The sequence below is a fragment of the Argentina silus genome (assembly GCF_951799395.1).
Source record: "Argentina silus genome assembly, chromosome: X".
Classification (NCBI taxonomy): domain Eukaryota; kingdom Metazoa; phylum Chordata; class Actinopteri; order Argentiniformes; family Argentinidae; genus Argentina; species Argentina silus.
In genome coordinates, this window is record NC_139653.1 from 30582855 (window position 1) to 30610827 (window position 27973).

The following is a 27973-nucleotide window of genomic DNA, read 5'->3' on the forward strand; positions in this document are numbered from 1 at the left end:
CCTCTCTGTGCCAACCAAATGCTAATTTGAAGTTTGACATCATTATTATCCCTCTCTGTTCCATATATGTGACTGATTCCTATGGCTCCAGTCTAATTACTTCCATTTACCAAGGTATTAATTCAGATATCAACATCCTCATACTCTCATTAGTTCCAGCATGATCTATTAGAAGGCATAATTACACAATACTTGCCACACATAACTGTAGGTCTACTGTTCCTGCTTTAAAAAATGTTGTTATTTCAAATTATACATTCTTATACATCTTATACATTCTTATATATGTATATATTATCTTATATTATACTGTATATGTATGTATGTGAACACAAAAAATGTATTAATTCCTTTATCAAACTCTCTGTATTGCTTTAGGTCATAAATATTGTGTTGGCTGTATAAAAATAAAACTTGAATTTCCTGCAACCACAGGAATTCCTTAAAAGGCCAATTTACTTCATTTGCAATTAATGAATTTTGAGAGGTGCAATCAGGCCTACAATTATGTCATAAATATCATTTGAATGGTCTAGTCAACCCCAGGCCTACGCGTCTAAAACTAACCAGCAGGAGTCATACAGTCACAGTTTATTTTTGCAGGCCTATTGGGCGCTGAACACAATGTTAGAGAGACCAAGAAAAAACTACGGCGGAAGTGGGAAAAGGGGGAGGGAAAGTTTCGACAACTTTGATTAACACCGGTATTGCATGATGACAACTACAGTGAACTTTTGTTGACGAAATACTCTAATAAGAGATTGTGGACAGTTTCGTGTGTAGGACATCTTCCTAGTAAGTTCACAATGGGACTCCCTACACTGGAGTTCAGCGATTCATTTCTGGATAGTCCTGATTTCAGAGAACGTCTAAAATGTCATGAATTTGAGTTGGACCGGACAAACAAATTCATCAAAGAACTCATCAAAGATGGAAATATGTTAATCACGGCGTTGAAGAGTAAGTAGCCCGGATCAACCGTCAGACTTTGTGGTAGGCAAGTCTACAGGCGTCAGATATTTTCATTACAGCCTGCAACACATTATAATGTTATTACACTTGTAACATCAGGAAAATGCAGGATTTGAACGTGTTAAAGTTTAAAACGCCACTCTCCTCTGTAATCTATTTTCCTGCATGTGTGATTGAATCACATCACCGCGTCGAGACCATAGAAATGTCATTCTATTTCTATGGCCGAGACCCTCCAGAATCTTTGAACCCGTGTAGCATCGTCGACGTGAGATTTCGCGCTGCTGAAAAGGAAAATCACCATTCTCACTTGGTTCTCATGTCAAGCACCATTAATACGCTACTTGGCATTGAATGTCTTTTTCTCCAAATATTAGAATTTTGGATTATGATCCACAAAAGGGTATGTCTCCTGTACTTCAGTATAGGCAACTCATCTTTGTAGTAAAATGATGTTCCATTTGTTTCCATTTGGATTGTTTATGTATTTACCTACTATATAGGCCACTTGAATTTGTAATGTGCCGAATGTAAACAAAGTGGAGAGAGCAGACTGATGTAAGAAAATGCTGAGATGTTTGGGTTCACATTGCAGTAATGACTGCACTATACCTCCATCAGGCCAGACCTCAGGCACATTGAGATCATTTGAATGCCCAGAGTGGGTATGCCTTCAGGCCCATTACTGGGGAATACCGAAGGGCTTTCTGTCAAGGGTTCTTCTTCAATCACAAGGAAGGAATGAGGACATACAATATTAGACATGTGGTCATACCTATATATTAAGAGAGTGAGGGGATGTTTAGGGTAAGTGGGCTGTGAAACATTGTGATTGCGTTTTAAGTAGGTCTTTCTGTGTTGTTAAGAATATCTGACATCTGGATATCTTTATTGATATTTTGCATACAATTGAAAGCCTACCTGTAAGTAGGTCAAGTAGCCCTGATATGCCCTAGAGAAAATTGCATATACACTAGGCCATGCAAATTCATAAAGTGCTCTCTTGAGCTAATATTCTACCATGATTTAAAAAATAATGTTTCACACATTGTGTGAAAGTATTGTGTGCATGAGGAACAACCAGTGGTGTTTTTAACACCAAAATTCTGGAGGAGCCAGGGCAATTCCACGGTAACAGAATGACCCTGGAACTAAATGTTTCACTTTTAAATATCTGCCAAACAAAAAGCCTTGATACCAAAGTTGAACAAACTATACGACTCTATGCACAGGGACTACTTCTAACAATTCCAACAGATTTAAAATAAATAAATAAATAAACACATTAACTTTAAGAACTGTGCAGGTTTTTTCTTTTTTTTTTTTTTTTTTTTTTTAATGAAACCAGGTTTCCTAAAAACTGTTAAATATCTGCTCCAAATTAAGATTCAAATACGTCTGCAGAAAGAGTGGGTAGAAGTATACAATTGACACCCTCATTAAGGTAATAATGTATTATTTTATCAACCATTTACATATAACATTAAAAACTGAAATTGATCAAAAAGAACTCACAAAAGACAAGAAACATAAATATTCCTTTGAAACTATTAATTCAATATGATTTAAATCAATGACATTTGTGGTTTTTAAAGTGTTTTTATTCATTATACCAAAATAAACAGTCTACACGTTTGGCAGCAAAAAACTGATTTGGAAAAAACAGAAAATACAAGGAGGCCGATGTCATGTGTAGACACACAGAGAGACACCCAATCTGCCTCTGGGTTGCCTCTGAGATAGCCTCTGCAAAATGTTCTTTATTGTCTGCAACAGTGTGGGAGTGGGAAGAATCCTAAGAATCTGTCTTAGGGACACCACACCATATGTGACAGTGTGCTCTTTCATGATGAAGATTAATCCTTTTTGTAGAAATGTGCAACATGTATGTCATCTTTCTCAATGCAAGTTATTTGTGCTCCATATGTGTGTGATTTGCTGGCTTCCCTTCCCCATTGTACTCAACAACAAGGATGTTTCCATTTTGTTGGAGCACAAGATGAGGATGTTGATGCGGTGCTTAGTGATGATGTTGATGCAGCAGTTTGTAACTACTACTGTATGAGTTCCCACTGTTTTTCGGCTGTCCTTGTGGAAGAACCCTTTTGGAACATTGTTAACATTCATGAGTCTAAGCCCCATTTTTCGCTTTTCATAAATTCATCGTTTATAACAATCCAAGTGAGCTATCAAGTGTAATACATTTTCCTTTTCAGGACAACTATGGGAATTTAGTTATATGTAGGATTCATGTGTTTTTATGAAAGTTGAGAAAATAGCTTGTGTTATATCAATAATATAAGCTATAAATCATTTGACGTGTGAGCAACAAGACTTTTTTTTATTTTTTTAGATGGCTCAATAAGATGTTTTAAATTCAGTCAAACAAAATATCATTTGAGATAAATTACTTTTTTCACCAATCCATCTTACAATACATGTTCTACACCAAAATGCTTCACAACATCCATCAATTTGCTGTATCTCAGGCTGTGAAGGTCGCAGAGACATGATTCACATATTGGCAAGACCCGCCCCTACAACGTCACAGCGTTCGCTTGTGAGAGTCGATTCTCTGCAGCTGTGTTCCAAAATGCGTTCTTGCACTCTATCTAGAGCGTATACCAAGTACAGATATGCGCAGTCATGTGATCAAGTGCCGTTCCAAACTCAAGTCTGTTAAATGTCAAGGACATACTGAGTTCTGCTGGCGTACTTGGGAGGTCTGGAAAACAAAGCACGGTAGCCAGCATACTTTCCGTTCCCAGTAATCATTGCGAATTGCACAAAAGAGGGAGAGAATTTATTTTTTCTCCACATAAACTATGGCGTGTGTACACATTTAAGAGAGAAACATTTTTTAATTGGGTGTTTGTAGGTAATTGTTCGAAATAATTGTATGTAATAATTGTACAGACCTTTAACGTTGGATGTAGCTAGCTAAGTATGTTGTTGCTTTAACTACCAAAGCGGAGCTACAGAAGCTACATTAGCTGGCTAGTTCTTCCAGGAAGACAGGACATCAAGGCCATCATCACTGCTATCTCCACCACTATGCAGCAGTTGTAGCTGGCAGAGGACGTGGATGGCTGGATCAGACTAGTTGGCTACATTCACTGTGGTTAAATTAATAAGGCAAAGATGTTGTTAACCTATTTTGTTAAACTATTTCATTTACCCTTACTGTATGCAATGTAGCTACATTATCATAAATCTAGTGTTTGCGTATTACTACTAACAACATAGCTAATGATAACTGAAACTGTCAGATAATCATGACATTGGTGAAAGGGGTGCCTTTGCTCGGATCACCACACATTATGCCTGATATAGCTATAAGCAAGAAATCTAGCTTGCTATAGCCATCCTCTGGAGAGAAACATTTGCCGTTGGGACTCCTCTGGAACAGCTCCTTCCCATTACCCTAGCCTCGGGCGGGAAAGCCCATTAGGGTAACCCGTTCGTTCAGGTGTGGTGTTTATTGGTTAGGCTCACCACTGCAACCAGTGCTGGTTGTTTGTCCAAACTTTGATCCATCCCCTTGATGCTGCTCTGCAAGTCATGCATGTTGTGTCAAAATAATCAGTAAGAATGCCAATGATGACATAATACACGTCCTTCAATGCTGGTGATAGTAGCTAGGTTGAGTTAGCTCGCTCACAAAGTTTGAATGGTAATGAGGACCCTGGAAATGAAGCAACTTCTGATCATCATGACTGTCCAATTTTCGACATTCACTGCCTTGAGAGATGCCCATAGACTTGCGACATTCATGCCATTTGCTTCAGAACCCGCAGTCACTGCAGGACACCCTGTCTCAGTCACTCCAGTAAAAAAAAAAAAGAGTTTATTTTCTCTGAAGTACTTTGAAGTATCAGCTTGCACTGTTAAGTCAAGTGGACTGTGGATAGTCACATTCTAAATGTTCTGGAGCCCTGTTATAAATTAAATTTGATGGCTTACTTTTAATATCATCAAACAGCCTGGGTGTTGAACAAGTAACCGATATACTCGTTTTTAGTGAAGTTGGCGAACAAGACCCTGGTGCTCGCCTACCGGGCGGCAAAGGGAACAGCCCCTCCCTACTTGCAAGCAATGGTTAGCCCCCAAACCCCTGCACGATCACTCCGCTCTTCCACCTCGGCTGCCCGCCTGGCACCGCCGCCTCAATGCAGCGGCCGCGCCACTCGGTCATGGCTTTTCACTGTCCTGCCGCCCCGCTGGTGGAATGAGCTATCCACTACTGTCAGGACTGCAGAGTCACTACCGATCTTCCGCCGTAGATTGAAAACCCATCTCTTCAGGCCACATCTTAACAGTCCCGCCTAAAGACCTCTTCACCCCCACTACCCCCCCTGTACTAACCCTACCCCATACCCTAGAGACCTCTTCACCCCCAATACCCCCCTGTACAAGTTTTCTCCTGTTAATAATAATAAAAAAAATATACAGTGGGGGAAATAATTATTTGATCCCCTGCTGATTTTGTTAGTTTGCCCGATTACAAAGAAATGAGTGGTCTATAATTTTTATGGTACTTTTATTTTAACAAATAGAGACAGAATATCAACAAAGAAGTCCAGAAAAAACACATTATATAAAGTTATAAATTCATTTGCATTTGATCGAAGGGAATAAGTATTTGATCCCCTACAAACCAGCAAGAATTCTGGCTCATACAGACTGGTTATCTGCCCATGAGGCACACAGACTAGTCCTGTCACTTTAGGAAAAGTACTCCTAATCTCTGCTTGTTATGGGTATAAAAGACACCTGTCAATAGAATCAATCTCTTCCATTCCAACCTCTCCACCATCATGGGCAAGACCAAAGAACATTCAAAGGACATCAGGGTAAGAGTTGTAGACCTGCACAAGGCTGGAATGGGCTACAAGACCATCAGCAAGAAGCTTGGTGAGAAGGAGACAACTGTTGGTGCAATTATTAGAAAATGGAAGAAATACAAAATAACCATCAATCGCCCTCGGCCTGGAGCTCCATGCAAGATCTTGCCTCGTGGGGTAAGGATGATCATAAAAAGGGTGAGGGATCAGCCCAGAACTACACGGGAGGAGCTTGGTAATGATCTCAAGGCAGCTGGGACCACAGTCACCAAGAAAACCATTGGTAACACACTACACCGTAACGGATTGAAATCCTGCAGTGCCCGCAAGGTCCCCCTGCTCAAGAAGGCACATGTACAGGCCCATCTGAAGTTTGCCAATGAACACCTAAATGATTCAGAGAAGGCTTGGGAGAAGGTGATGTGGTCAGATGAGACCAAAATTGAACTCTTTGGCATAAATTCGACTCTTCGTGTTTGGAGGGAGAGAAATGCTGAATGCTACAATCCCAAGAACACCATCCCCACTGTCAAACACGGAGGTGGAAACATTATGCTTTGGGGTTGTTTCTCTGCTAAGGGTACAGGACGACTTCACTGCATTGAGGGGCCAATGGCCGGGGCCATGTACCATAAGATCTTGGACGAGAACCTCCTTCCCTCAGCCAGAGCACTGAGGATGGGTCGTGGATGGGTCTTACAGCATGACAATGACCCAAAACATACAGCCAAGGCAACAAAGGAGTGGCTCAAGAAGAAGCACACTAAGGTCATGGAGTGGCCTAGCTAGTCTCCAGACCTTAATCCTATAGAAAGTTTGTGGAGGGAGCTGAAGCTTCGAGTTGCCAAGCAAAAGCCTTGAAACCTTCAGGATTTGGAAAGGATCTGTAAAGAGGAGTGGACCAAAATCCCTCCTGAGATGTGTGCAAACCTGGTGACCAACTACAAGAAACGTCTGACTTCTGTGCTTGCCAACAAGGGTTTCTCCACCAAGTACTAAGTCATGTTTTGCTTGGGGATCAAATACTTATTTCCTTCGATCAAATGCAAATTAATTTATAACTTTATATAATATGTTTTTCTGGACTTTTTTTGTTGATATTCTGTGTCTATTTGTTAAAATAAAAGTACCATAAAAATTATAGACCGCTCATTTCTTTGTAATCGGGCAAACTAACAAAATCAGCAGGGGATCAAATAATAATTTCCCCCACTGTATATTAAAAAAATAAAGGCTTCTGGCATTACGACTGCCAATGGCCCCTGGTATGAGCATTGTTTACTTTGTCTTATGATGACTGTTGGATAGATGATTCACTTACTTAAACAAATGTATTTGTTGTAAGTCGCTTTGGATAAAGGCGTCTGCTAAATGCCATGAATGTAAATGTAACAACCTTTACCCAGCACCTTCTCTTAGCGTTTCATTAGCCGGCTTTCCACAGCAGGGCTTACGCCGTGCGTGCCAAGGCCAATTGCTTTTCCAGTCACTCCTGGTGTGAGTGGAAGTATATGTGTTTGTATTGATGAAACGTAAATTGAGTGTAATTTAGCTAATAAGCGTTTGTATCAAGCTAGCTTTATGGATCACAATTCGGTGTAATTTAGCTAATATGTGTTTGTTTCACTACAGTATTTATCCAATTAAACATTAGGCAGCCAAAAGCACGGACTGTCAAAACCTGCAGGTCAAACAAGCAGCATGTTTTAGCAGGACTGTTAGCAGAATGTCATCGCCATAGAGAAATCATGTTGTTGAGGCAAACACATATGATTTATCTTTTGCATCATGCTTTGATTATGATTTTGCAATCAAATTATATTTTGTCCAATTTTGGGTTATGGAACATAACATAGCTAGTTATCTATCAAGGTGGCTTAAACTAGCCTTGATTTTACAACACCAGACAGCATACTTTGTGGCTATTGCTATGCTAGGTGGTTTTAGTTTTGGCTGCCTGGTGAGCATGCTAAATGGTAGTGTACTATTAAAACCGTAACATGACTAACATGCAGGCATATAGAACATTTAATTATGTTTCCAGCACTCTATTAGACCAAACAATTCCCTTTACTTGCATAGAAGTGCAGTTAGACAATCTTACACCTCTTTCGTTGTGCTTCAAATTTGAAAGATGCGAATGGCGTGTTCACTTCTGAACCACACACTTCAGCCAAGCTGTGCCACCTGACAGGAGGTTATAATTGCCAAGCACGTTGATAAGAAGTTCCGACTAGGCATGTAAAATATAAACCGTTTTGGGGGTATATTTATGTAGGGTGAATTTGGGTAATCTGGGACATTTTTTGCAATTTTGACTTCTGCGATTTATTCCGATATCTGTCTAACACATTAGATCAACACATTAGATTTTTATATATGTTTTCTAACCACACCAGAAGAAAGAATGTAGATAATATACCCAGAGGAGACATGCCATTAGTGTTCTTTGTGCCAAAAAAACAGGTGACTTTGTAATCTGGGACACTTGTCTTAAAAAAGCCTAAATCACCTTACTTTCAGCAAACAACAATTAGATGAACATATTATTCATTTGGTTATTCATTTAAATTCTCCATTCTATTAAAATTGGGGCTACTCGGGGAACAAACAGTCCTTGCAGATGAGAGACCCATCATCGTCTATCACGCCATTATCTTCTGCACATGTTTTGTGATACCAAAGGCTGCAGACCGCACAGGACAGCCACTCTTCTGCGCTTTTGGGATCGTCTCTGTCTCCATATGTATGGTGGCAGATGGTGCATGGCTCCTCCTTCTTCTTCTTGGGATTTGGCTTTGGCTTTGGCCCTGGCTTTTCCCTTGCCCTTCCCTGGAATTCGGCAAAATGTTCATCGCTTGTGAAGTTCATGGACAGCGGTTTTGATCTCTTCCGGATGGTGGTTGGTCTTTCTCAGACTGGAACCTGGACCAAGTCCTTAAATGAGACTGCTGCTTCCTGCACGACCTGTACCACTGCTGTCTCCACCTCAACATCATGTGCCAGAGGTGGTACAGCATCCTGGGGCACTGCCAGCAGGCACTGAAAATGATGCTTCTGAAGAGGGGCATGCATAGGGTCAGGACGGAGGAGAGGAGGGCACACAGCTGCCTGAAGAAGACGCTGCAAGAAGGTGATGGTTTGGTGGGACACTAAGAGGTCTCTCTTCATGCTCTCTCTCCATCGTTTCACTTGGCGCAAAGAGGGCAGTGATGTCGGCTGAGTTCAACGGGTTGATCCCGCTGCCCCGAAAGCCAGCCATGGCATTCAAACAGGTCGCCGCCTGGCTCTAGACCTTTGAAAAGACTGCCAAAAACAAGGTTCTGTCTAGCCTTTTCCCCCCACTCTCCCTGGTGATGGCCCTCCCTTCCAGCCTCCAGTATTGCTTGAGGCTCTTGAAGAGGGCCCTGTCTGCTGGCTGCAGGTAGTGTGTGGTGTGTGATGGTAGGCCAAGGACATAGACATTGTTGTCCTTCATTAGGTTTAAATACTCCACGTTATAAATGTGGGAGCTGTGTCCATCAAGCAGAAGAACATGTGGACGTGGGTCATCTCTTGACAGGCTTTGCAACACGAATTGCCTCCCCCACTCAAAAAACAACTGACTGTTTACCCACCCGTTGTCAGACATTTTCACCACGGTGCTTGGTGGACTCTGCCTTCAGCCATTTGCCCTTGAATATAATCATTGTGGTGCCATACCCACCGGCAGCATTCAGGTGGTGGTCTCCCCCTTCTCACCAGCAGTGGGACAACTAAAAAACTGGAAAAAAAAAGAAGAAAAAAAAACATTTTCAAGGATTTATATCCATAATATTAATCTTGTCAGAATCCTATGTCACTGACTCATGCAATTCCCAGGGGAGCTTCCTGATTGACAAGTGCTCTGCCCCTTTCTGTGACATCACCCCCATGAAGTCATGTGATTTCAGTCACATCCATGCTAAACCTATAGTAAAAGTCCTGTTGACTAGATTTTGTTCAATTCAACGTTTTTGTAAGTAGAGCCCTTTCAGGTATTTTTGAAGACGCATTCTGAATGTCGACATTGGGGCTAAAAAGGAGCATGGGCTGGCGTGGATGCATATAGGATGATATTTCAACATCCACGGTCCGTCAAAAGTTTGATCGGTTACTCCAGGCCTATTTGGTGCTTACAACTCTGGTTTTTAGACTCCTCTACCCCCCTGGTCCTCATGAGGCCAAACAGTGCATGGGGAACGGTTTAGAACGAGGGCGGGACATTCTTATCATCCAAGTGCTTTAGTTGGCTAGCGAACTTGGTGTGTGGCAAGCATAATCCAAGTTAGCTCACTGTAACTACACAATTGGATGGATTTGAATTGTGCTTTTTACAAATAGTTACCAGAATTGTGATTTTTACAAAAATTACCAGAACCTGATCATTTGATGTGCTTGATGTGTTGCTAGTGTCTCCATAGTTCGCCAACTTACAAACTGCAGAAAGTAAACAAACTGGAGATCATACAGGGACTAGAAAGCCAAACTTTGGAAATTCAAACAGGCTTGCCACTAGGCTCAAAGCACCACTTACAATGTAAACAAATAGAAATTATCAGATACAAGACCGTGAGTAAAAAAGTATCCCAGACATACTGTACACAATGACCAGCATAAGAAGAGGTTAGTCCTTGTTACTCCATTTGACCAATATTGGCTGCCATATCCCAGACAGCACATATACATTGGCAATATGTAGGCGTATAGAATGTCACCCGTCAGTAATGCATCAGCAAAATGCATCATATTGACAGCGGGAGGATGTAAACATTTTGTGAATTTTGCCAATCGGTAGAACATCAGCAAAATGTGTCATTGACAGCAGGACAACATATATATTTTGAAAATTTCCTCTGATGATTCATACATCAAACTTATGTAGAGTAGACATCAGAAATGTAATGTCACAATAATTAAGGGCAGCTAGTGCTAGGGGAATCATAAGAGATAGAACACACCTGTGCACTCTGTTTAATCACCTGTTGAATGACTGCACTGGAGCAACAGCAAACTATTCTATATTCTAAAATAAGAATATTGTTGCACATCCTGTTTCTGTGCTTTTCTTTGCAGTCTAATACATATTCACAGACTGGTTATATGGATCAGATTTATGTTTATTTATCTAAACTATGAGACATTTCTGATGCATTTACCTTGCATATTTAGCTTGGCGATCTTTTTCTCAAAGGGCCTCCGTCGGTAATACAGTGCCCTGCGTATTTAATGGGACAGTGAGGCATTTTTTCTTCCATTGGCTCTACACTCCAAAAAGTTTGGAGTGTTATGAGGTTAAGAGATTCATCTGCAGAATATGTTACCAGCCAAACTACGGACGCTTCACTGCAAGGTGCAAACCACTAGTTATCCTCATAAAGGATGGTCAGGTTACAGGCTAAAAAGGCCATAGAGGTCTGGAAAAGGTATTGTGGACAGATACAATTAATATTATCATGTACCAGAGTGATTGCAGGAGGAAAGTTTGGAGAAAAAAGGATCAGCCCAAGATTAACAGTATACAACCTCATCTGTGAAACATGGTGCAGGGGGTGTTTGGTTTGGGCATGTAAAGCTGCCACTAGAACTTGCTAACTTGTCTTAATTGATGATGGCAGCAGCAGAATGTATTCTGAAGTGTACAGAAACATCTTGTCTGCTCGAGTGCAAGCAAATGCCTCCAAATTCATTGGATGGTACTTTATACAGTAAGACAATGACCTAAAACATACTGCCATAGTAACTAGGGAGTTTTTCAGGGCCAAAAAGTGGAAATTTCCTTTTTTCACTTTTTCAGGGCCAAGTACATCTTCAGATTTAAATCCAATTGAACATGCATTTTATTTCCTGATGGTAAGATTTTAGCCAAAAAGATCTAAAAACAAACAACAACCAGAGACAGCTACAGTACAGGCCTGGCAGAGCATCACCAGAGAAGATACTCAGGTCAGTGGGTCGCAAACTTCAGGCAGTTATTGCAAGGATTGTCGACCAAAAACTAAACATGAGTGCTTAATTTGGACATTTGATGAATCTGTACCATTACTTTTGGGTACACTAAAATAGTTTCTGAATGGTAAAACCAATATGTACACAAATACCATCAAATAAAAGCTGAGAATCTCTACTTTAACCTCATAGTACTTGTTTGATTCAAATCCTAACTTTTTGTGTGTAGAGCCTTCATAAGAAAAAATGCTTCACTGTCCCATGACTTACGCAGGGCACTGTACATCAGGAAAAGTGTGTCTCAAGACTATCTCCAGCAGCTCCTTTGCTGACCATCTGTTATACATTGGCATTACTGTACATATGCCAGCTCCAGTTATTTTTGAGTGTCATGGCCCATCATGCTTTGCGGCTATACAGTTTGTGGTGTTACGTTGTTGTTATAACTGTTTGGGGTAACTTTGTTTAGTTATGCTCATGGAGACTTATTGTTAGTGTTGCTGACTAAAATTGGTGCTTTTGTGATATTTTGATGCCTACCGTGGTCGAGGAGATTTATAAGGGGTTTGCTGTTAGCAGTGTAATTCAGGTGTGTGTGCTCTGCAAGACTGCAGTCTCGATAAAGACTGACTTAAGTGGAAGACCATTGCATAATGAATGTTCAGCCTACCAGCTGTAACTTTTGTCTCCCTTTATGAGATGACAATTTGCTAGATAACCTGCATATGTTTGCATTGAATAAGTTATCAATGATTTACTTTAGCAGTTTAGTAGGTTAGATTAGTAGGTAGGAAATGAGCATTGGTAATACATCAAGATAACAGAGAATATGTGGGCAATTGACATCGGCATATGGTAGGATAAAGAGAGTGTCTCTAGAAGAAAAAACAATAACATTTGTAAGGGAGCTGGCATATGTAGTGCCAATGTATAACCGATGGCCGGCAAAGGAGCGGCTGGAGACAGTTTCAAACCACACTTTTCTTGATGTATTACCAACGGAGGCCCTCTGAAAAAAATCCCCACACTACATCTATGCAATGTAAGTACATCAGACATTTCTCATAGTTGTACTGACGACGTCAATCTGATCCATGTGTGCTGTCTGGGATCCTTTGGAATGTTCTGATCCTATTGGCTATGCCATACCGGATCTCTTCCATATATACTACATTCCCCAAGTCTCTTAACCACAAATTAAAGGTAGGAACCGATTCTAGCTTCCAATGCTGCAATATCAAACGTTTGGCAAATAGAGTGGAGAAGGAGATGCCTGTCCCTCAGAGCCATTGAAGTTAATAATAACTGCACCAAATAGAGCGGATATTGGCTATGGGTCTATAACTTGGTCAAAAGCCCTTCACGTCAAATATATGCAACCAAAATGAGTGTAACTTTGGGCAGGACCAATATTGGTGACTTGAGGTGCACTTACCATGTTTACATTTATCACATAGTGGAGAGGTGTTGGGGTATACAGTGTTCTATGCAATTTATTCTTAGAATAATGAATCCTTTGTACCTTAAATTGGACCAGGTTGTGTCTTGCGTTATCATAGTGTGTATCGTGGGTATTTCTGTTTTGTTTTCCTTCCATATCTCCTATTCTATTTCTACAACAAGTTCCTATTCCTAACCCATTTGATATTGGCTGTAGTTAAAACCTTGTGGGTCTGTAGGGCATCGTCAAATCTGGAGACTGACCCTTTCATACAGGGTGCAATAAGAAAAACATTTTCAAGGACATGGTGCTGACTGAGGCTTTATCTCATATTGTGGAATATGTGTCCTAACAACATTCCTCACTTGTCAGTATAGAAAGAAATTAGATACTGGGAGAGTATATTGCTCCCGTAACTGTTGATAGGTAGCTAACTTCCCATTCAAATACAAATTTTTCATTCTGATGATTCCCTTATTCCTCCACTGTGAAAACACCACATCAACTTGATAATATCACAACTTGATAATATAACATGATGCATCTACAGTACCACTGTTCTTCACACAAGGGATGGTGCGGAAACTGCATTGCATGTGCTGCATTTGCACTAAACGTAATGCTTTGTAGTAAAACCAAATAAACACATTTCCAGCCACTTTCTTTGCTTTATCACTTGAATTCATTGTTGCAAACACAATTATGGATGTGAGATTCCTTTCCATTAAGAGATTCTTTTTGGCCACTCCAAGTCTTTTGTAGAATGACTGAGATGATGTAGTCCCATCGACTGCTTTTTCCTCTCCGCCACTTTTTGTAAGTATTCCCAGGCTTCAGGGTTCCTGATCAGTTTTGTTCCTCTCCGTTTTCTCAGTTTGTAATGATAACCTGATCCACACAGTGTGTAATTGTTCAGAAGCCACTGTATCTATTCAATGTGATCAAACGCCTTCTCAGCATCACAAGCAATTACCACAGTGTCTTTACTATGTTTGTGATACATGATATCGAAAGGGCGTCTTAAATTGAAATACATATCTTGGCCCGGTATGAATCCTCTTTGTTCGAGGTGAACAATGTCAGCTATATGCTCTTTCAATCTGTTTGCCAGAAGTGTACTCAACACCTTATTTTCTATTGGGAACAATGACACCGGGCAATATGTGTTACGGTTCCCCCACCTAACCAACCCTCTGGCACCACCTCGAGGCCGCGGCAGTCATCACTGGAGCGTCTTCCCAGTCGACAGCACAACTGGACCCGATCCCCAATCAACACCCTATAAAAGCCCTGCCCGATCTTCACTCCAGTGCCAGATCGTACTGTGTCTATGATACCTCATCGACTGGGAGGGCTACGGACCCGAGGACCGGAGCTGGGTTCCGGCCTCCTACTTTGCCCGACCACCTGCCTGTCCGACTACCCGCCTGCCTGCCCAACCCCTGCTCGTCTGACTACCCGCCTGCCTGCTGAACCCCTGCTCTCTCCCCTACCCTTTTCCCTTTTATTATTAATTACGCCTTCGGGCTTCATCTACCCTCTCTGTGTGCCGTCGCTTGGTTCCTCAGACCTTCTGTGTAACAATATGAAGCCATTTCCGTGGGTTCTCTGTCCTTTTTCAAAATCAAAGCTATGTTTGTTTCGTATAAGGTGAGGAAGAATCTAGAAACTTCCTTAGAATGATTAGAGATCCGTAGCAGGAGTGGGGCAATAGTTCTTGTAAAACTCTCCTCCAGTGTTATATCTGCATCAAGTCAACGCATTCTCATCCAATTTAGGCAATTGACAATCATTCAGAAACTGTGACTGCCGGGTCAGCAGCCGCACATTTTAATTGATACAACTTTGAATATAATTGTTGAAAGCAATTGTTGACGACCCGTGGATCTTTTACAATTGTACCATGGTTGTCTTTCATTTTATGAATGGCATGGAAATCCTGCATAAGTTGTCTTGCTAGAAGTTTATGAGGCTTGTCGCATAATTCAAAATACAGTGCCCAGCATAATAACAAGTAATAGGACAGAGAAGCATTTTTTCTTCTTTTGGCTCTACACTCCATAAGTTTGGATTTTAAATCAAACTTGAGGTAAAAGTAATGATTCTCAGCTTTTCTTTGATGGTATTTGTGAAATTACAACACTTTTAGAAATAGTCCCCCTATTTTAGACCACCAAAAGATTGATCAAAATTCCAAATTAAGCACTCATGTTTAGTATTTGGTCGACAATCCTTTGCATGCAACTGCCTGAAGTCTGTGACCCACTGACCCCACCAGACACTGCGTATCTTCTCTGGTGAAACTCTGCCAGATCTGTACTGCAGCCATCTTCAGTTGTTGTTTGTTTTTCAATCTGGAGATTCACTGGGCCAGTCAATAACTTTCCACTTTTTGGCCCTAAATATCTCCCTAGGTGCTATGTAAGTATGTTTTGGGTCAATGTCCTGCTGTATGATGAAGCGCCATCCAATGAGTTTGGAGGCATTTGCTTGTACTTGGACTGAAAAGATGTCTCTGAACAGTTCAGAATTCATCCTGCTGCTGCTGTCAGCAGTTACGTCGTCAATGAAGACAAGTGAGCCAGTTAGAGTGGAAGCCATACATGCCCAATCCATAACACCCCCTCCACCATATTTCATAGATGAGGAGATATTCTGTGGAATTTGGGCAGTTCCTTTTTTTCCCCTCACTTTTTTCTTGCCATCACTCTGGTACATATTAATCTTTGTCTAATCTGTCCACAATACCTTTTTCCAGACTTATGTTAGCTCCTTTAGGTACTTTTTAGCAAACTGTAACCTGGCCATCCTGTTTTTGTGCCTCGCTAGTGGTTTGCACCTTGCAATGAAGCCTCTGTAGTTCGGCTGGTGATGTATTCTGTGGATGGTAGTCTCTGACACATTCATGCCTACCTCCTGGAGAATGTTCTTTATCTGTGGCACAGTTGTTCTGGGGTTTTTCTTAATCATAGTGAGCATTCTTCGGTCATCCACTGTAGAAGTCTTTCTTGGCCCACCAGGCCATTTGCGATTTCTGAGCTCATCAGTGCTTTCTTTCCTTTTAATGATGTTCCAAATGGTTGATTTTGGTAGGTTTAAGGTTCAGGCTATATTTCTGATAGATCTTTTTCTGTAATTTCAGCCTGAAACACCTGGCCAAGCCAATTCTCCCATCACTTTTGGGTACCCTGAAATAGGGGGACTATACATAAAAACATTCTAATTTCTGAATTACCAATATATACAAAAATACAATCAAATAAAAGCAGAGAATCTCTACTTTAACCTCAGTAACTGTTTGATTTAAAATCCAAATGTTTAGAGTGTAGAGCCAAAACCATTACTTACGCAGGTCACTGTTTCTCTGTTTCATCAAGAGGATGGTGTTATATTAATATTTTATTTTCCTAATATTCTCTAGGGCTGCATTGGATGGGCTAGACCTATAACCTTTCAATTTCCTTTAACCTAGCGTCTGAGCATTTATTTCTATCCAAGGGAAATTATATAATGTGTCCTCTGATGACGGCTTTGAGAGATTCCCACAGTGTAGTCATTAACGCCTGTGTTGTTTACATCCACAAAGAAAGAGATTTGCTCTTTCAGATATTGGCAAAACTGCTGTTCGGTTACTTAAGACGCATCAAACGCCAGGCCCATTGGCTTGTAGTCAGATAACCCAACTTCAGAACCATGGACAGTAAGGAGTGGTCTGATATTACAATGGGATGATAGGTAGTATCCTTAGCCGCTGATATAAGTTTGGAGTCCAGAAGAAAATAATCAATACGAATATATGACTTATGTACCGGAGAGAAGAGAACCTGTTGAATGTGTGAGTCAAATGTTAACTATATTAACATTCTTCATTGTAATGTTCAGGCAAATACTGGCATTGGACTGGTATCCCTGATCTATGATGCGTAGTTAAGCTTGAGCACTGCGCTTTCCAGCAAACACAGTACATAACCTAACAGGACAGTCTTATTTTCCAATAAATATTGAATTATTCAACTACATCTGTTGTTCTTTTGGTCTGCTAGGGCTACAAGCAAACATTTACCAATACCAACGTTATGTAGCCTGTTATGTTACACTATGCTATTTGTCCCACAAACACTACCACGTTTGGAAGGCCTACATTTTCAACTTTGTCCTTTATTACTACAGTGTGGATGATTGATGCATACTAGCCTACTATGACTCAATGACAGACAAAGGTTACGTGATTGTTCATGAATTCATCTCCATTTATAATGTATGTTTGGCAAGAGCACAAGTTACATAAGTTATCTTAAACTTTGTACTGGGTATGTCCACTGACATGGTGACCAAATGGTCATCTCAAGGTAGGCTAAAGGATGCACACTTACTTATTGTCACGACCCATAGAAGTATTTCATTGGTATGTTATGGCTACTTGACAAGGTTGCCTCTACCAAAAGGAGTAGGTTGATACTACGGGGCAACAATGTGGCTGTGTTTGCTGGATTGATGTGCATTTCCACTATATCAGCGGCTAAGGATTTGAGATGGGCAAAAACGTTCGCTCTCTTGACAACATGATCTAATCTTTTCACATTCCAACTCACCATTTTTAATCCGTCATTCTGTATCCGAGCCTTTTACCTTTTTTGTGACATTACTTGAAATCAGAAACTGCCGTATCCATCAAAGACAAGAAACTAAATATACCACCTGAAATAAGAGTGAACACAATAACAAACCCCCTTCCCATTCACTCCCATTCATTTGTAATAAATTAGCAAACATTTCTAAAAACCTGTTTTGGCTTTGTCACTATGGGGTATTGTGTGTAGATTGATGAGGGAAACATTTTTTTTTAATCCATTTTAGAATAAGGTTGTAACATAACAAAATGTGGAAAAAGTGAAGGGGTCTGAATACTTTCCGAATGCACTGTATGTGTGCAAATGGTTTCACCATTCAGAAATTACAACAGTTTTCATGCATAGTCCCCCTATTTCAGGGTACACAAAAGTAATGGGAGAATTAGCTTGACAGGTGTATTCCGTCACATCATTTGTGCAGTCATAAGAGAGCTCTCAATGTCTAGTATTGATTCTAGGCTTTGTGTTTGCCATTGGAATATGCTATTGGCTGTCAACATGAGGACCAAAGAGACTTTCAATGAAGGTCAGGGAAGCCATTATGAGGCTGAAATATCAGAAAACATCTTTCAGAAACATAGCCAAAACCTTAAACCTAACAATATCAACAGTTTGGAACATCATTAAAAGGAAGGAAAGCACTGAGCTCAAAAACCGCAAACGGCCTGGTAGGGCAAGGTAGACTTCTACAGTGGATGAACGAAGAATGTTCACCATAATTCCGAAAAAAATCAAAACAACTGTCCACACAGATCAGGAACACTCTCCAGGAGATAAGTCTGAATGTCTTAGAGACTACCATCTGCAGAAGACTTCACCAGCAGAACTACAGAGGCTTCACTGCAAGGTGCAAGCCACTAGTTAGCTGCAAAAACAGATTGGCCAGGTTACGGTTTGCTAAAATGTACCCTAAATAGCTTGCAGAGTTCTGAAAAAGGTGTTGTGGACAGATCATACAAAAATAAAGATGTACCAGAGTTATGGCAAGAGTAATGTGTTGAGAAAAAAAGTAACTGCCCAATATCTATCTAGGGGGTGTTATGGTTTGGGCATGTATGGCTTGCACTGGAACTTGCCTTCATTGATGATGTACAAGCAAATGCCTCCAAACTCATTGGACAGTGCTTCATTATATAGCAGGGCAATGACCCAAAACATACAGCCCTAGCAACTAGGGAGTTTTTCAATTGTTGACCGGCCAAGCCAAATTTAAATCCTACTGAACATGCATTTCATTTGCTGAAGAGGAGACTTAAGGCAAAACTTCCGCAAAACAAACAACAACTGAAGATGGCTACAGGCCTGGCAGAGCATCACCTGAGAGGATACCCAGCGTCTAGTGGGGACAATGGGTCCCAGTCTTCAGGCAGTTTTTGCATGCAAAGGATTGTCAACCAAATACTTAACATGCTTAACGTGCTTAATTTGGACATTTGATACATCTGTCCCATCATTTTTGGGTTCCCTGAATTAGATTTAGATTAGATTTTTCTGAATGGTGAAATCACTATGTGCACATATACCATCAAATAAAATCTGAGAATCTATACTTTAATGTCATAATAATTGTTTGATTTCAAATCCAACCTTTTGGAGTGTAGAGCCAAAAGAAGAAAACATGCTTCACTGTCCCATTACTTACGCACAGCACTGTATTTACCCTTGTTATCTAGAACAGTTCCTAACGGCGGGGACAGAACATAGTTTTATTCCGGGCTCTTATCCTGGGAGCTTGCTGGCCAGGAATCGCTCTAGACTGGTGAGTCATGGCAGAATATTAGCTTTCCACTTTGTGGAGGTTCCGTGGTTGCTCTATGCATGGCCTAGAGTATATGCAATTTTCTCTAGGGCTATGGGTCAAGTTACATTTACCAAGATTTTAGTTAATTCCTGAAGCCATCATGATATTTCACAAGAAATGTTAACCATAATATCCCCTCCAGTATAAAGTGCATGCTGTTTCAGTGCTAAGGTCAAACTTAACCTCTGTGGCTAATTACTTGCACTGTTCTCCTCTCTCCAGATGCAAGTTTAGCACTTTCTGTTATCATGCTGATAGGACCCTAAGAGGAACCATGTGTAATCCAATAGGGTTCATAGACCATTTGGACAAAGTGGGATCGTTTCAGTAAAACAGGGAAGAGCTGTAATTAAGGACTTACTGGCTTTAAAGTGAACCTTAATGTGTTATGTTCATAATACATTGCTTAATTTGTATACATACATTACATCATTATATACAACGGTTATAAAACAAAACGGAGAATTGTGACAAGAAAACAATGGCTTAAGATTGTGGTCGTTTCTGCGCTGCGCTAAGAAATATAGTCAAAATAGCCACAGTTGTCAAGGTAATGTGATAAAATAATCTTTATAATTTCAGTGTTTCCGCATGGATATTACTGCAATGTATGGTAAACAGGTCTAACTTCTTATAGTTGCTACTTTATCAAAGAATAAAGCATGGCTTTGAAAGCCTCTCGACTAATCGCAATGCTTGTTCTGATCAAACCGTTTTATAATTCTTGATTATGACCGTGTCATATTGTAAAAATGATACTGGTTACATACAGAAATGCACATTGATGCATATTTCCCTCCTGCCCACCTATGATGTGTGCACTTGTTGTCAAAAGTGATATCTTATAGCTTTGGGAACTCTCTGTGTTTGTTTGTGTGGGTAAGGACAATGCTCCCAAGGCTCAGCCACAGGAAATGTGCTGTAAACATACTTGTGTAACCATCTCCTGTCCCCCCTCAATTAACATTTGGTCTGACATCATTCTGCCCAGAGTCTGTGTGTGTGTGTGTGTGTGTGTGTGTGTGTGTGTGTGTGTGTGTGTGTGTGTGTGTGTGTGTGTGTGTGTATGAGCACATGCACCTCAGAACAGGACTTGACTGGAAGCCTATGGCAGGGGCGGATGAAACAGCCGCTGGATTTAATTGGCCGATCTCTCAGTCCATCACTGTTTAGCACAACCTTTAGAACCTCCCCCAGTGTGCTGCATTCCTCACTGGAGACACACAAACAAGCATGCAGCACTGTACCCACTGACATGGTAATGCAGATATTTGGCTGCCAAACTTGTTCTCACCATAATAAAATTAATGCACTAGTGATTCAAGCCTGGGGATGAGTTTAGACTGATGCATTTGTGAATGTGTTATTAGTGCATGGATACATAGACAGCACTATTCTACTGTGGGTTGTGCTCAGACTGTTGCAGAGAAACCACACGAGGCCCTGTATAAAGACTGTCATGTGGGATGCTACTTTGTGCTTCTGTCACTCTCTTGGATTGGGCCCCTGTTTCACAGCTGCTGGCTTATTAAACAAGATCAAGTGTATAGGCCTATGTATGAGAATGCATTATGTCTGCTTCTCATACCATGTCTGGTGCTTTAAATATTGTCTCCCATAAAGTTGCTCTATGGAAGCTTTCTACAGTAGGATATTGTAATAAAAAATAGGATCCTACCGTATGTTACTGCTATTGTCTATCGAAGGTTCATGTAAAAAACGTCACTGCGTGTAGTGCATGATTTTGACACAACACCATGCCCATACTTTGTGATGCTAACCAGTTGTTCTCCCTAAACCTATACTGTACATGTACAGTAGGTCACTGTTTAAAATATGCATGTTGTCATCGCAGCAGTGGACTACATCAACGCCTCTACTGTGACTGATAGTAGTGAAGATGTGTGAAGTATTGCCAAAAGCCACCACTAGGTGGAGGCAAGAGCTATGAAGGATGTTTGAAAAGAACCATCCTTAGGTGGAAATGACTTGACAGTGCTAACATTTTTTCACAAAATAATCATGAAGATAAACAAACTGAAACGATCAGTGTAGCCGCATGGCCGAGATGGGCAGGTGCGTCATTTGGTTATTGCACCATGGCCCAAGACCAACCCCCTAAAACAGAAATGTTCCAATCCTGAAAACCAAAGATAATTGCAGACACTCACTCCCCTTTACAATACATGTAGCCTAATCTTAATTTAGAAATGTCCCCCTGTATCTATGGTTATCTGCAAAGTGAGATAGCCAAATTGCGTCCACTGCATGCAGTTTCACGCGCTGGTGACACAGCAGTAAACCACAACTTGTGAAGTGCACCAGCGTTTACTATTTAAAAGATAAGGCAGGATCAAGAATGGTGAGAATTATTAAAAGGGGGAGAAATTAAAACAATTTACTCCATGACAAATTTACTCCATCAGTGTAAGTCTTGAGGTAAAAATACAGGCCAGCTACAAATCACCCTAACTGTGAAGTTTGGTGAACACATCGTTTTGGAAAATCCATCGGTTCTGTAGCCTACCCTTGCAAATGACAGTGGTAAAGGAGACAAATGTGATTTTACGAGAATAAAGCCTCTGCTTAGTGTGAGAATAAATTACTGACTTTGATTATAATCACAGGAGTAATTATATCATTTTGGTAAATTTATTTTGATTTACTTTGGGAGAAGCTTAGCCTGTAGCCTATGGGACGCTACACCCATGATGGCATGGTACCCTTTCTGAATACCAACACTGAAAACAGCAAAGTTCCAATCGCGAAAACCAAAAAATTATACTTGCAGACACTCTCGCTCCCCTCCATAATACATGTAATCTTCATTTAGAAATTACCATTGGTTCTATAGTAGCCTATCTTGCAAATTACGTTGGAGGAGATGAGAATAAACACCTCAGTGAGAATAAATTACTCACTTTGTTTCGGCCTATAATCACATGATGTAAATATAATGTTATATCATAATATAATTATCTAACACAGTATGCTGAGATTTTCACTCTAACACAATATTAACAACTTCAATGCGTGTGTCATTGAGGTAGGCTACAGTAAATAGAATTGCTCAAAGATGACCCTTGATGGTTGTTTTGCCGAGGTTTAATACCCCCAAGAAAAAGGCAAATAGACTCACCATCATTGATGAATGCATTCATATATTAAACACTTAGGTAAATCGACAGGTAGATATTGTAGATAGATAGACAGATAAAGTTAGATAAATAGATAGATAGATAGCAGTGGATGCTGGTCCATTGAGGAAGAGGACATTGGTTCTCCCTTGAATTTTGATAAAATAAAATAAACTACAAAAATTGTAAATCTGCTTCATTCTGCTGCATAAAATGCGCTCAACCAAAACAATTGGCTCAGAGAAGTCCCAACAGTGGCCCAAAATGGTTGAACATGGTAACTGCAGGTTGAATGGGAATAGAGGAAGACACATTTTGAGACTCCCTTTGCTGCTCTATGAAGCCCCATTCATTGTGTGGGGGGTTTCAATTCGCATTTACACTGCTGTTCTTGTAATTTTTAAGCTATTCACACCGATCCAACTGTAAAATGTGCAGAAAACTCAATGTTATGAAACCTGGAAAAAGCTTTCAGAAAGTTTTTAAGATCCCCTCAACAGGGGTGAAAATGGTTGTGTGTCACGTTACTTTTGTACTTTTACATGTTACTTTTCAGGTAAATCGACACTAATGGGTATGCAAGACAGTAGGCTGCAATGACCCCCATCCGTGGTCAATGGAACAATGGTCAACAGTGACAGAGCAGCTCCAACACCAACAACATTGATGTAGACAGAGCAGCTCCAACATTGATGTAGACAGAGCCATTAAAAGTTGACTCCTCAAACGACCGGAAAAGAGTGCAGATATCCTTGTTAATGCACACCTCCTGTGTTCTACACACCCTACGACACATTGCGTGTTGCAGTGTTAATACGCCACATAATTATAGTTCCCTCAAAGTGCTCCCGCACAGATATCCATAAATATTTCCCCAGGAAATTCACAACATTACTGCTTAATCCCAAAGGCAAATCTGATGTGCAGATCCCTCCAGTTCACGTATAAAGTGTGTAGTCTAGAATTTAAAAAAAAGTCAATATGCCAACAAAGGGATACTGTTACTATTTCCTATTTAGTCAACTAGTTAGCCAGCAGCATCCTCTTGTAAAGAAGTATTCTTTTGTGGGAAATAAAAGTAGCTAGCTACAGCACTGGTGGTCATGGCTTGTAGAGCAGCTAGCGAACTAGTGTGTTAGCTTGCTAGCATTTCTCTGATGTTAGCTATCAGTTTCTCTAAAATGACTGGGTAGACAAAAAAATCGCTTGTTAGCTAGTATGACATCAATCGGGGGAGTGTTATTACAGTGTTTGAGATATGGACATTGTTGTTTTGTGGTAACCAGAGGTAACATAATTCTAGGCGAGAGAGATGTCGGCCATGTTTTTTGTTTTGAAAAGCCATGGGGTTGGTGCATGTATATGTTAACCCTTAACCGAAGCGGGTCATTAAGAGACTTTGCACCTTGGCCATTGTCAACAAATTTGTGGGGGAAGGTGAAGGGGGAATTAAACATCAGGAAAAAAAAGTCAGTTTTGCGCACTATGTAAGATGCGCAGGCATCTCTGTCACAGCCATCTTCTCATGTCCTATATAGGCTACCTTTCTATCCAGTCTCAATCCCACTGAAACACAAAATCCTTACTCCTGTTTTGCTTGAAAATTCCTAATTTTATTCTGTAATCCATATGCTGCATTATAAAACCCAACTTGCGCTTATTCATGTCAAATGACATGGTAAAACATGTCCCCCACTCCTCTGTCTCGTGTTAGTTGCTGCCTGTGCATAGGGCCTATGAGAGAATGTGTGATGACTACAACAAATACTATCAGAGTAGATAATAATATTTGAAAAACATGAGTTGATCCCATTGCTTGGTCCCTGTTTAAATAACCTGATATTTAAATATAGCCTGAAGAGACCCTAAGAGATATTCTGTAATTTGTGGAAGGAAATCTATCTAACAAGCTGATACAATCAAACCATTCTCAATCTAATTTTTATCTCTGTGATTATTTGGAGGGAACCAATAATGTCAGCACTGTCAGTAGGCTAATTTATACGGACAGATAATAACAATTAGAAAATATAAGTTCCGAAGAAACTTTGTGGGCACAACAAAATGTGGAAAAAGTCCAGGGGGGTGAATACTTACTGAAGGTATTGTATGTATGTATGTATGTATGTATGTATGTATGTATGTATGAAACTCTGAATTTTAATCCTAACCCCCCCCCTTTCATTTATCTATCTATCTATCTATCTATCTAAATATTATATATATATATATATATATATATATATATATATATATATATATATATATATATATATATATATATATATATATATATTTTAAAACTTCTCCTATCTATTTGCCTATATACTACCCTGTGTCTATCTAACTATTGTCCAAACCATCTTTAAACTATTTCCACAACTGAAATAAGACTGTGCAAGCCCACAAAGTTACTTGTATAGACTCAATACACTAGAAATATCACTCCATCAAGTGTCCTTGAGCTTTGTTGTTGTTAACTTTTGTTTTGTTAAGTCAACAAATATTAAAGTTAATCTTGTCTCTTTGTATACAGATTTATCCAGACACTTTAGTAGGATGCAATGGCAGCACCATTTGCCCCACATAAATATTTTAGTACTGCCTCTCCACAGAAGTCTGAGAAGTTAATGCAAGCCTTGTGTGGCCCCTTAGAACCTATTGAAAAGTACCCCAGTGATAATATGCTGGATATAAAGATGTATCCTATTTCCATACTTATATGAGCTATAAACAGTTTTATGAGCTGTTCTCCAGATTAGACATCCACAACCCCAGGAGACCAAACAAACGGAAATGTTTATAGTCTTGCAGTCTTACATGTTTTTATTTAGCTGTGAATATGATAATTTGGTCCTCATAGACAACACAGAGCATAGTCAGACTATGATGCAACCCTGTTCATCCATGTAAGGTTATAGTAAAACAGTCATAAAGTTGAGACACTAGATCACTAAGAAAGTGTTCTAGAGTCAGTTTCACTTATGTGCTCCATCTGATCTGATTTGAACTTTTGGAACTGTTGCTTTAGAAAGAGTTAGGGGTTGACTAAGTGCGAATTTGAGTTGCTACTTGTCAAAGTGCAGGAGGTGTAGTGGAGCAGGTTGGCAGGGCATTTTTAGGTAGTTTCTGGCACCAGCACCTTATCTGTATGCCTTGGGAGTGCAAGGGCTCGTCTGGTTGGCACTCCTCAGACAGCTACATAGGCCCTCCTGCTGGGTGGCTGACGGGCAAACGTAATTGTTAGGAGATGGAAGAGAGCATGGCTCTCCCATCACAATCCACCTCCAAATGATATCAAAGCAACATAGAACACCTACTGCTACATCAAAAAATCCCCTGCCTCATGTTAAGCTCGGAGTAGAGAGGAGCTTCCCTTTGAAGACTCCCTTCGTAAAAAGATTGTCTCTATGACAAGACAAGGTATCTGAAGAATACTCATCAAGCTAAAATATTATTTTACAGGTTGACAAAGTAATGCTTGTCACAGAATGTGTACAAACAATTTTTTTCCTTTTATTGTTGCACAGCAACTCATTTGTCTGTACAAAAAAGCAGAGAGGAACAAAAATAGCTTCAATGACAATGATAATGTCCTTTGCTCACTAGTTTGTCGAAATAAAGTAGTGGAGTTAAGATCTTTCATTTGCAATAAGAGAGCCATAAGGAAACCGTCTCTCTGCTGTTTCTGCTATCACAGCAATTAGTGTCATGGTAAATATGACTGTCACATATGTAAAACAAGGTGTTGGAGGTTAATGCTGGTGATGTTCTGACATATCTCAAGTTTTCCCAGTCTACAGGAGAAATGCTGAAAACACTCCTTGTCTTTGTCTGTGGGAATTCTGAAATACTAAAACACTCTTGTGCTATATCTGAGTTTATTCTGTTGTTTTATTTGAGTTAATCAATTTCCAGCTGACGGAATGCTGCAGAATGTGGTCATACCGGAGACACAGGGTCTACCCACGGGGCCGTGGTGGTGTGGTGACTGTCAGCCCAAGCCCTCTCTCACAGCTCAAAGACCAGGCACTGAGAGGCAGGAGCTCTCTGCATGATCCAGACATGTCCTGACTAGAGTGTGAAGTTGACACCAGCTGAAATCTATGATTAAGCCTGTAGGCACAGCATCACATCTTCTGTGCTGCCTGTTGCCCCCGTTGTTCATACCCACTGTGTGCACAATAATTGCACTTCATAAGATATGTGCAAATTACATGCTAGGAGAAATGAGGTGTTCAGTAAACATCATAAAAATTCCTGAACAGACTGCAGCAAGCATTGTGATGTGTTGTGTACATCGTGTGCTCTTGGTAGTGAGATCAAACTGCAGTGAAGGGTGAAATCTGAATATCATTTTGAAAAAGAAGAACCTTCATATGAACTTCTTTCTATAGTGTGTTTTTTGCCCCATGACCATGTCTTCTGAACACACTGATGCTAATGTTCTCTGATTTCAGTGTAGCACTTCACGGCCAGTGGTACAGTGGTATGGTTTGTTTGCTACTCTTCACATTCACAAGTGTATGACTCCCCTTACTTCTGGATGACACACAGAGGGTTTTTTCCGTTGATAACCCTGGATGGCATGAAGTCAATATTGCCTATGTTGGAGCATGTAGCTTGGTAGTGGTGTGGTGAAATGTGTGGGGAGCAGTGAACCCTCCACCAACACTGCCCCCACCTCCTGTGAGTCAATGTGACAACGTGATATGACAGCTCACAGCAATGCGTCATCAGCCTCTTTTAATGCACATGCTCCTATGCTTCACATTGCTTTATTTTTAGATACTGTACAGTATGTCAATGAGAAACCAGCCTAGCCTTGGTTCTTTGTGCCCTGATTAGGGAGAAATAAAGTGGTTGGGGCTGCTTCATTCATTAATTTAATCTGTGCTATAAACAACTAGTTAAAATTATTTTGTTTTCCTGTTTGCTGCCCTATGTTTATTATTCTTACAATCTACATATAAAAGGTAGCAACAAAAGCTGAGAAATATTCTGAGCACAATGATCTTGAAGCCACAGTTAAGATGAAGCAGATAGTCGTCAAACTGCATGGAGTATGTTTTGACATGCAGCTTCATATCAGCTAAAAGGAACTGGAAAAAAACAACAATGCTACTACCACACTAAGTGACTGGTATGCCCTGTGGGCTTGGATGCCGTCATACTGAGGC

At 40.3% G+C, this 27973-nt stretch overlaps 1 protein-coding gene across 11 annotated transcripts in view; it reads left to right on the plus strand.

Moving 5' to 3' along the window:
- Window positions 1-738: 738 nt before the first annotated feature.
- arhgap42b (Rho GTPase activating protein 42b) overlaps window positions 739-27973 on the plus strand; it is a 72525-nt gene continuing 45290 nt past the window's right edge. For all 11 annotated transcript variants that reach the window (XM_083695057.1, XM_083695060.1, XM_083695061.1 and 8 more), the window contains exon 1: window positions 739-960. In XM_083695057.1, the coding sequence (XP_083551183.1) occupies window positions 807-960 (154 nt within the window). In that variant the 5' untranslated portion in view covers window positions 739-806. The remainder of the gene's footprint in view (window positions 961-27973) is intronic.